Source organism: Solanum lycopersicum, chromosome 4 (genome assembly GCF_036512215.1).
Source record: "Solanum lycopersicum chromosome 4, SLM_r2.1".
Lineage (NCBI taxonomy): Eukaryota > Viridiplantae > Streptophyta > Magnoliopsida > Solanales > Solanaceae > Solanum > Solanum lycopersicum.
The window spans coordinates 5074277-5085807 of record NC_090803.1 but is presented as its reverse complement, the minus strand read 5'-3'; the positions used below and the strand labels follow the sequence as shown (position 1 = coordinate 5085807).

The window sequence follows — 11531 nt, the reverse complement described above, 5'->3', positions numbered from 1 at the left end:
CTTTATAAAGTTGGCCAATGTATTCTTCAATCTGATGACATAAAAAGGTTGTGGAAATTACAACCATTCACCTTTATATTACTGTTCAAAAAAGTTTAATAACCAATTTACTTTAATCTAAAGTAAAATCACACTTAAATAATTTATAATTTAATTTTGCTAAGAAACATACTATTTTAACCTGTTATATGGTGGGTAATGAAGAATTTTGTAATGTCTTTTAAGGCTTTTTCTATGGGTCCATTCCCATGTAGCAAATTTTGAATAGTTCTCCGTCAATTTCAAAGTTTGGCAAATTTGATGCTGATTTATTTTTCAGTTTTACTTAATTTTCAACTAAAATCTTAGCAAGAAATCTTCATAAGTGAAAAGGTTGAAACTTTGTGTTGTGATGTCACTAGTGACATCATTAGGAGTAGATTTTCCTATAAATACAGAGCTCTTGCTCATTTCAAATATGCACCAAAAAGAATTAAAAAGGAGAAAAAGAAGAGTGAGGCATCACAGAGGAAAATAATCTGTGAGGAAAAATAGAGAGTGCGATCGATATTGTAGTGAGGTGGAAAAATCAAAAGAGTGTTATTTCTTTTGAATATGTAGTGGTCTTTGGAGTTTTACTCAGACATACAAGTGTAAAATCCTTACTATAGTGATATTCGTTGCTCCTCTCGGGTCGTGATTATTTTCTTATTTAGGAGGGTTTCCACGTAAAATATTGGTGTCATTATTTCTCTTTTGTTCTCGTTAATTAACCGTATTGTTGTGTTCCACATTTATTGCTTTTAATACCGCAAATATTATTTCTGTTACGGATTTATTCCCAACATTTTCATTATCTATCATTATTATGAACAATAAAATAATTAGTGGCTTCTTTGATTTTGTTAAAGGTATCAATCAACAAATGTTCTTCCTTTATCTAACGACCTTCATTTTACCATGCATAATATATATATATATATATATATATATATATATATATATATATATATATATATATATGATTGACCTTTTATAATACTGTAGACACAAACATTCTATGGAGAAGCACATTTTCTCTTCTACTTGTAATTTAATATTACTTTGTTGCTTCCTCAAATGGGACTGACCAACAAGCTTTACTAGCTTTCAAAAATCTTATTATTACAAGTTCCAATTATTTTTTGGCCAATAATTGGACCAAAAATGAGTCTTTTTGCTCTTGGTTTGGTGTCAGATGTAGTTCAAAAAGGCAAAGGGTTGTAGCCTTGAGTCTTCCTGGTTTGCAACTTCAAGGCACAATTTCCTCATTTTTGGCCAATTTGTCCTTCCTCAGTGTTCTCAATCTCAAGAACAACAACTTCCACGGTAGCATCCCTCCACATGCCTCACTATCTCTAAGTAACATGCCTCACTATCTCTAAGTAACATGCCTCGCTATCTCTAACAACTTCCAATTTGGTAAGCTTAAACAACTCTAAGGGCTATCTCTAAGTAACAATAAATTGCAGGGACATATTCCAGAGTCTGTATGCCATTTATCTAATTTGGTTATATTATTTATGGATGCTAATCAGATCTCTGGATTTATTCCAGAATGGTTAGAAAATCTTAGCATGCTGCAACATCTTTATTTGGGTTCTAACAAGTTTTCATAAAAAATTCCATTGAACCTTTGGAAAATGAGTGGTCTTCTCTATTTAGATGTGTCACAAAATTCTACAGAGGGAGGTTTTCCATCAGATATTGGAGTACGGAAAGCCATTGTAGAAATACATCTTTCCAGTAACCACTTTTCAGGAATGATACCAAGCAGATTGGGAAAACTCCAAAACCTGCAGCATCTTGACCTGTCGAATAATTCATTTTTTGGCCAAATTCCATTATCCTTTGGCAACTTGGTAAGCTTGGATTTCTTAAATTTGTCTTTAAATGCATTGTCAGGTACTATTCCTAAGTCTTTGGAAAAACTCTCATACCTTAAAAGCATTAATGTTTCATTCAATGGTTTAGAAGGTGAGATACCTGGTGATGATGTGTTTGCAAATCCCACTTTGCAATCATTTCTCGGGAACAAAGGTCTTTGCGGAATGCACATACTGGAGATTTCTGTTTATGCTATCACTAATCCTGGAAAACAATCAAAGCATAAGGAGGTTATGCTAAAAATTGTTACTCCAATGGTTATTTCATCCTCGGTGATATTCTTGTTGGTTTTAATTTGGGTAATGAAACGACAGAAGAAAGGTTTTTCCAAAGATGTTGAAAAGGTAACGGAGATCATGACTCATCAATTAGTTTCTTATCACGTGATTCAACGAGCAACAAATAATTTTGATGAATTCAATTTAATTGGCGTGGGAAACTCTGGCTATGTGTACAAAGGCACATTATCAAGTGGAACTGCAGTGGCCATTAAGGTTTTGGATTTGGAAAATGAGCAAGTATGAAAGAGGTTTGATATCGAATGTGAAGTGATGAGAAATGTTAGACACAAAAATCTTGTTCCAGTGATTACTACATGTTCTAGTGACTGTATAAGAGCCTTTATTCTTCAATTTATGCCCAACAGGAGTCTTGAGAATAGGTTGTACAGAGAAGATTTCCCCTTGAGTCTTCATCAAAGAGTCACCATAATGCTTGACGTGGCAATGACAATTGAATATCTACATCATGGTCATGTCACTCCAATAGTTCATTGCGACTTAAAGACAGCCAACGTTCTTTTGGATGAAGATATGGTGGCTCATGTTGGTGACTTTGGCATCTTCAAAATTTTAGCCATAAGTAAGTCCATGGCACATACCGAGACGTTGGGCACTATTGGGTACATGGCACCAGGTATACTACTTTCTTTCTTTCTCACTTATATTATAACCTTTCTATTTGATTTACTATTTCTTATCTAAATCAAGCCCTTGCAAATACTAGAACTAAATAAAAAAACATGTCTTTGTTAGTACGAGCACTATTATATTCAAATGAGTAATTCTTTTTAATTTTCATACGTCTAAGAATATGGCTCGGAGGGAATAATGTCAGCTAGTGGTGATTTATATTGTTATGGCATAATGTTGATGGAGGTTTTGACCAAAAGAAGGCCAACAGATGAAGAGATATGCAATGCAAATCTTGACTTGAGGAAATGGGTAACACAATAATTTTCAGAGAGTATGATGGACGTTGTGAATGCCAATATTTTCTCTGAGGAAGAACATATCACTTCTAAAAGTGAAATCTGCATTGCGTCCATGATAGAATGGCTTTAGACTGCACAAATGAAATGTCAGAATCAAGAATAAACATGAAAGAAGTAGTCAATGGGCTTAACAAAATCAACAACGCATTTCTAGAAACATAGAAATTTCTTCCGGTGGTGTTATTTCTGAGCTGCAAGTGAACATGTTGCTTTTTGTTTACCTGGTTTGTTGAATAAAGTCGTGTACATGTACTGTTTGTACTTCAGAGTGTTGCATTTCCCTTATTTTGTGATTTCAGATTTGAGCAGTCTTTAATATGTTTTGAATGCTGTGCTTGAATAACATTAAGAAAGTGTTTAGCTGCACTAATTTACTTTCTGTTTGCCTCTACTTCATATTTTTGATTCATTAGTTTCTTCATTCAACTTTTTAATAAATGGAATGCTTAGTTGGAGCTGGTGAATTTTGTTGGTGAATGAAAAACCAGATTCTAATAATTAAATAGTTTTTTACACCGTAAGTACACATAATTTAAGCTCATAATTAACTTTGATCGCCCTGTTTTTCAGAATTAGTCAAAGTTAAAGCTTAACAATATACTGACGATTATCAAGTACTTAAAAATGAAAGTGCAAGTAAAGAAGGGATTTATGGGAGTAGGTCCTTTAGACAGTTATGATGACAAAAGTAAATACAGAAAGTAAAGAGAACACAAAATACTTTACGTGGAAACCTTCGTGCTCTAGGGAGTAAAATCACAACCTGCCTCACAGGATTTTCAAATTGAAAATTAAATTGTTATCACTAATCTTCTCAAGCAAAAACGAAACACACTTTACAACTACAGAATGAGATTAACCTCATATCTCAATATTAAGTAATACAACCTATTATTTAACGAGCCTAAGCAATGCCTGCATTGCCCACTATACTAACCCTCACTGAGAAATATAGACTTTTTTGTAAGACAATAAGTTGCCATCAACCAAGTTCTTACAATGATTCACACAAGGCTTTGAGACGTTTCTTAACAAAGCTAAACGAATCCTACAAGTTAAGTAGAATTACAAGCAATCAAAATAATAACAGGTTCAGGAAAGCAAACCTTCAACTTATGAGGTTCCTTGTTGTTTTGTTGAAGCGTGAATTTTTCTCTCTTTGAATGAATGAATCAATATGTTTTTTGTCATGTTGAATATATCAATCATAAAGAATTATTAACCGGTGACAAACAACCTCGTCCATGATGATTGGTTCAGTACACTGACGACCTCACCAACCTCTGACATGACAACTTTCCATATGTACAACATATTGTACAACAACTTTTCTCTGCGGAACATTCTGTAGAGGACTAGACTCCTGCATTTGTGACGATCATCAAAACATCTGAACATAGTAAGATTTATCATCATTGTTTACATATCCTGAAATTGATCATAATAAACAAAAAATTTTTGTAGTGTTAAAGATATATTACATGTTTGAGGAACGCTATATGTTGTCGGAGTAAAATATCATCAACAAGGGCGTTCTAATGTGTTGTATCGATTAAGTTCACGAATTTGAGATAAGAAAACTTAAACCGCTAACATCCGCCATTGTGGTAAACCATCTCTTTTCAGGTCCCTCGACTAATTCTACCATCTCTAATTATTTTTGAATAAGAAAGAGTGAAGAGTCAAAATCACACCTAAAGTGCCTTCTATTTAACGTTTATAGTTAAACAATCATGTATGCAAATTTTCTACTTGAATTATCATCAATTATATATATAAATACATATTAACTATCAATTGTTTTCATTTGCCATCCGAACCAAGGTGATATATTAGGTAAGAAATTCACACATTTGATACTTGAGATGTATTTTAATAAATAATTAGTTATCACTCAGATTTTGAAAGCCACACACACGTGACAATAGTTTAATTATGAAACTCGAAAAAAATCGAGATACTTCAGAGACCCTCGGATAAATTATTTTATTTTATTTTTTACTTCTTTTTTTTAAAAAAAATTATAAATTTAAAAAGGAAACGAATAAAGACAGGGGTCCAAAGCGAAGATCTACGTCTACTCTGTTTCCACCCCCTCTCTCTTCCATTTTCAGCTGCTGATTTTGCAGAGAAATCAATGGCGAGTGGTTATGGGGATTCGAGCCAGAAGATAGATTATGTGTTCAAAGTGGTGTTAATCGGTGATTCAGCTGTAGGGAAGTCACAGATACTAGCTCGATTTTCTCGTAACGAATTCAGCCTCGATTCTAAAGCAACAATTGGGGTTGAATTCCAGACGCGAACCCTTGTGATACAGCACAAGTCTGTTAAAGCTCAGATCTGGGATACTGCTGGTCAAGAACGGTATTAATTCTTTCTTATTTTGACACTTCGATTCTTGTTGTGTTACTGCAAACTCGAGGTTGACTAGGTGAACTTTTACCTTGCTAGTGAGATTTCAATTCCATTTCTTTTCGTTGTTTTGCGAGTGTTTAAGTTCAATGAAATGAATATTTACGTAATTAGGTTACTTTAATTTCAATTTACTCTATTGAAATAGTATTGCTGGTAACCTAAAATAAATGGGATGTTAACTGTTATATTAGGTTAAGTTATGAATATGATGTATAAAAAAATTATTATAGTGAGTATATAACTTGAATCATTTGTACTACTACTCCCACCAAAAAGAATGGCGATTAGGAGTTAAAGATCAAACTTTTGGGTATGATTTTGAACATGATAGAGTGACGGAGGAGGAATTTTGACAAGGGGTTAAAAGAAAAGAAGGAAAGTCACGCCTAGGATTTGAACACTTGAGATCTTAAGCAAAATTTGATCCCCTTGCCACTCTACTAGAAAATTTCCTAATATCAGGGGATTCTAAGTTAAATATATTTAAAAATTTCAACTTTTACCAGTTTGCTTTGCATAGTGCAATTTTTTGATGAAAGGGTTTCGGTTGAACCCACTTCAAATTAAGTCATTTGCATGAATATACTTAAGGTGGGTTGGAAAATCTTTGGAGTGGAGGCTAAACTCTATCTTAGGTCTTTGTATGGTTTGGTTTACTACATTCAGGGTTTACGAGCGGACTACTTGAGTGAGAAGGCCATGTGGTCACAAGGATAATCCTGATGCCCTATGCATATACCAACTCCTCTTAAGATTTGGGAATTTGAAAGAATTTTACAGGTGCGCAAAACACACATCCGTGTAGATGTGATAGTGTGATTTATTCAAAAGCAGAAGAAGTATGAACGAAAATGAAATTTAGGGAAAGAGTAAATCATTATTACGTTACATGGAAAAAATTAACATAGGGAAAAAAGTTAAAGCAATGCTTAAAACAAACAAAACATTCAACTACTTAAAATTTAAATATTCACCTAATTTTGTTATGGTTAGAATCTAGTTTCCCCAATAGAGTCGTTAAGCTGTTATACTCCATTTTAACCGGGAAAAAAAGAGTACTACATATTTGAGATTCCTAGGTTAATTAACTCAAGTAGTCGTTACCTAATTAATTATGATGAATTAGAGCACCTACTTATCAACTAAATAATTAAACATTAACTTTGTTTTAAGTTCTTATTAACCTACTTAGATACTAGTAAGGTGCAAAAATTTGAAGGGGAGTTGTTGGATAAAAAATAAAGGGCTATAACTAAACCTAGAATGAATGTATGTATGTGTGTGTGCATATATATATATATATATATATATATATATATATATAAAATTGAATAAACAAAATGTGAGGCATTTTTCCGCAAGACAATAAATTAAAATGTTTAAAATAACTGTTGATGATAATATTAAAATGAGAATAATAGTACTCCCTTCATTTCAATTGATTTGGACTTGGCACGGAGTAAGGGACTAAGGAAGTAAAGTAAGACTTTTGAATCTTGTGGTCCTAAACTAGAAATATGTAGAATATACAAAAATGTCTTTTGATCTTGTGGTATTAAACATATCTGGTGGAAAGTTAAAATTGAAGAGTTGTAAAAAAAAACCATTCTTTTTGAGACGGATTAAAAGAAAAGTAAGGCAAATAAATTGTTTTTTTTTGAAATAGATTTTAATAAGTAAGACAAATAAATGAAATGGAGAGAGTAATATTTTGAAGTGATGATGATAGTTGCATAATGAAGGATGATCATATTAATAATATATGTAACAATGATATTAAAAACTCTTAATTGTAATAGAATAAAAGAACAAGCGTTCTTAAGTTATGAAAGGTATAAGAAGTGCAAACAAATAAGTTGGAAGAAGCACGAGCAAAAATTGGATATCAACATGCGTCTTCTAAACTCAAACTCAAATCAATGAGAAAAAGTGAACTAAAGCAAATAATTAGTTGAACTCCAATATTTAAGACTCAGTCGTCTATGCATTATAGAAGATACTCATAAAAATTACGACTTCCCTTTGACTACTAAAGGACATAAATATATAATTTTCTAGGGGTTGTTTGGTAGGAAGGATGGTATAGCCAAGGTTATCACATGATTGAGATATCCCGTGGGATCAGATATTCCCCTGTATAACTAATCCCATCATTGTAGCAGAAATGATGGAAAAATAGTCTCAGGATTTACTAATCCCCCCTAACTAGAAGCAGGATTATTAAATAATCCTGTATTTTATCCCAGGATTTTGTCCCTCTTTCCTCATAACAAACGATCCCTAAGAGTACTAACTTTGGTTTTTAATTGTCATTACTTAGTTATCTCTTACATAAATCAGAATTTTAATCTTTTAGAATTTGTTCAAAATTGAACTATCATATGTCTTGAGTAGAATCATATGGTTAGATATCATTCTAACACCAAGTTGAGTAGATTCAGGCCTAAATTTTTGACGAATCAGTTGAACTGACTGAGTTGGGTAGGCTCGGTCCTAGTTTTCTTCAATGATTTGCACCATATTCAGAATTATAGGTCTGAGTCTCAAATATCTTGGTATTGATAGTTGAATATCACCACTTGTAGAGCCAACTTCTTTTTTATTTGCATTGCCCACTTGCTTCTAATTATGTGAGGTTGAATCTGTTATATCTGGTTCCTCTAGCAACCCAGGGACTGCTTTGTGCATAAACCCTTTCCTTATGTGGGTGGGGTCCTTCTACTCTTTGCTCTTTGTTTGTCAAATGTGTTCTCTTGCCTAGCAATTGTTTGATTTACTTCTGAATGCAAAAGACATCTGTCATGGTTATACTTAGGTTGATAGATTGCATTTATTGTTTTTTGTTTCCATCCAGTTTGATGGTAACTGATAGCTCTTAATCCACTCTAATTCCTTGAACTATTGTTTTTTTCTTCTCTATAATGTGAAATTTTTCTGTCTTTTTGTCACTCAACCTTTATAAAGCTACCTATCGAGAAATGTATATTGCTGAATTTATAAATAGCTGTGAGCTATAATTTTTCAAGTATCATATCATTGGACAAGAAAGCTGTAGGTTCATCTGCTCTTTTTGTCTTAAAGTGGACAAGCAATAAAGGTTTAGTCTAGATTTCAAGTGGTCCCTTTATAGATTTAAATGGATGGTTTTAAAATGTTTGTAGTATCCCTTAGAAAATCTAGATTACAAACTGCCCCTTGTCACCCCTTTAGCTGAAAAGGAATGGCGTCAATTGTGCTCCTTATATAAATTATTCACGTCATCACGAGTTTTGATGGGAACTACTAAGGTCTCTGCATCTAAAGCTAGGAACAAAGAGGAAACTATGTTAAGATTGATAGAGAATGTCTGGATTTACAAGGTGACTACTTGATTAGTAATAGGCAACTACTTAATTGGTGCAACATAAATTAGATGTTATCCATAAATTAGGCCCCATTTTTTCTGATTGTATCCCACAGTCAATGGGATTAGAAGTCATTGTAATAAAACAGGGATATAGATGCAAAATGGTTGAGACATTGCTCTCAGAAACAATTTTACACATTCTCAAAACTTTGGTTCTCTCTCAATATCAAAAAGATAAACCTTCTTTGTTGGTGTCATGACCATTGCAATCCTAGAGGATGTGGTTAACCGGAAAGCTTCTAAAGATGTCTGCTGGCCACCCAGTTTTGAAAGAAAGTCTTTACCATTTTTTGTCGTCACCAGGATCTTTCGTATTGGTCCAACCATCTTCAATTGCTTCGCTAGTATTGTATCCTCGTATATCTGTTGAAAAGGATATTGGCCCTCCATGCCTATCCTTGATTTTCTCCTTTTTAACTCGTTTCTACAACACTCTCGTGTATTTCATCAAAAGACCTTGGTGTTAAGTTGAACTTGGCACTGTTCAAGTTCTTGCACTTAGCGTGTCCTATTAGTCATCAAATTATTCCAGAGCAACAGCTTCATTTTACAAGTCTTATAACAAACAGCTTCATTTCAAAATGAATACAAAGATGAAAACCTCATTTCCAGAGTTATTAGTACAGGCTCACTTGTGTGGCTTGAATCTTTGATTTGGTTGTGCGCCTGTCCCTTGCACCAAGTTATGTCTAGGGATTGGCATCAGTATCCATATTATGAGTTCACGCTAGTAGCCACATTGTCAAGTCTAACTTTAGAGGAGGTATTAGTTTTCTTTGCCAGCTTCCATCTGCTTCTTTTTGTTCAGTCTTCTTAAAGTTACCCCTATATGACAGGTTCCTCTATTGTTATAGTACCCCAAGTTTTGGGAGAATAGGCACATTGAGACACTTCTTCAAATTGGAGTTGGTCAATATTATAGGGAATGAATGGTGACGTTCTAAAACATCAATACCTGTTGAGATTGGGATTAAATATTGCTTTCCTGGTTACTAGTTTCTTCCTACTTTTATAAATGTGCAATACAATGTATGCATGTTATCGACGCCATATTTATTCGAAAGAAACATCTATGCTACTATCCAATTACTATTGTACTAGTGCAATGCCAAGTGGTCTATTAGAGTTTAGTATCCAAGTATGCCCTTCTGGCTTCTCACCAGCTCGTATTAATACTTATTACCAAGTGTTGATGTTCGCGTCACACTGATAAGTGATTTCACAATAGGGATTTGATTAACTTGATTCCCACATTTAACGCTTTTCCTTGTCTAGGACTGCTTTTAGACTCGATAAGTGGAGGGGAGAAACTTTAACAATTTTGTAACTGATTTACTCATTTCCTTGTCATTTCCAGATATAGAGCTGTCACAAGCGCATACTACAGGGGAGCTGTTGGAGCTATGTTGGTTTATGACATAACAAAACGCCAAACATTTGATCACATACCCCGTTGGCTGGAAGAGTTGCGTGCACATGCCGATAGGAATATCGTGATCATTCTGATCGGAAACAAAACAGATCTCAAAGACCAACGAGCTGTTCCTACCGAGGATGCTAAGGAATTTGCTCAGAAGGAAGGATTATTTTTCTTAGAGACTTCTGCATTGGAAGCGACAAACGTGGAGGATGCATTCTCGACTGTGTTGACAGAGATCTTCAACATCGTAAACAAGAAAAATCTTGCTGCAGATGATTATCCGCCCAATGGGAATCCTGCATCTTTATCTGGGAAGAAGATTCTTGTACCTGGTCCTGCACAAGTCATCCCAGAAAAAAGAGCATGTTGTAGATCTTGAAATATCAGGATTCGACGTTTCTTACTTTTTCAGGTGATTTTTTTTTTTGAGTATTAAAGCTTCATAGTTTCACGGAGAGTAATTCTTGAAAATCTCATGTATTTGGTTGTAAATTCATTTTTAGATTGTTCTATGTGAGGACTGAGGACAACAGCAGCAGAGTATATGTGCTTTTACAAGTTTTTTAATATGTTTGTTGTTAGCTTCAATCCAATTTTCTCGGGTTGCAATTGATCTAAATGTGTGGTTTGAATTCTTGATTCCAAAATATATATATATATGATGAGGAGCAAAATGTGATTTTGACAATTAGTAGTCTGTTTGGGAGAACTATACTTATTTAGAAGTGTTTGTTGTCCCAAGTGTGTTTTGGGAAAGTAATTTTTGAGAGAAATATACTTATTTTTTAAGAGTATTTTTTTGTTTGGTCAAAACTTTTGGCAAGTGCTTTTGATAGAGGTTGTCTTTTCAACTATAAAAAAATAATTTTGTTGTTAATAATACTTTTTTTTTCCTGAAATTTCTTTAGTTTTGTTGAATACTTATAAGTCTCCAAAACAAGTATTTTAACTTTTAAAGGTATAATCATTTGTCAATATTTTTGTACTTCAATATTTCAAATTTTGGTATTAATGTTTTTATAACAAACTAGTAACAAATATAAATAAATCACTGCAAAAAGAATGATTAGTTTTTTTATATTAATTAGTATATGAGATACAAAAGTATCCTT

At 33.4% G+C, this 11531-nt stretch overlaps 2 protein-coding genes across 2 annotated transcripts; both read left to right on the top strand.

Moving 5' to 3' along the window:
- Positions 1–1156: 1156 nt before the first annotated feature.
- LOC101248186 (receptor kinase-like protein Xa21) lies at positions 1157–3548 on the top strand. Its single transcript, XM_010320938.3, is given in 2 exon segments — positions 1157–2820; positions 2995–3548. Coding segments are annotated over 2 exon segments (1305 nt in total). The 5' UTR covers positions 1157–1661; the 3' UTR covers positions 3141–3548.
- A 1599-nt stretch (positions 3549–5147) lies between these two features.
- On the top strand, positions 5148–11107 carry LOC101247904 (ras-related protein Rab11D). Its single transcript, XM_010320939.4, has 2 exons — positions 5148–5542; positions 10357–11107. Exons 1-2 carry the CDS (start codon positions 5316–5318, stop codon positions 10796–10798), a joined length of 669 nt encoding a protein of 222 aa, XP_010319241.1. The 5' UTR covers positions 5148–5315; the 3' UTR covers positions 10799–11107.
- The last annotated feature ends 424 nt before the right edge of the window (positions 11108–11531 follow it).

Bases quoted from the DNA above. Each gene is read 5' to 3' on its own strand.
- LOC101247904 (XM_010320939.4), top strand. From the start codon at position 5,316: ATGGCGAGTGGTTATGGGGATTCGAGCCAGAAGATAGATTATGTGTTC. The intron at 5,543-10,356 runs GTATTAATTCTT...TGTCATTTCCAG, and splicing joins GATACTGCTGGTCAAGAACG to ATATAGAGCTGTCACAAGCG.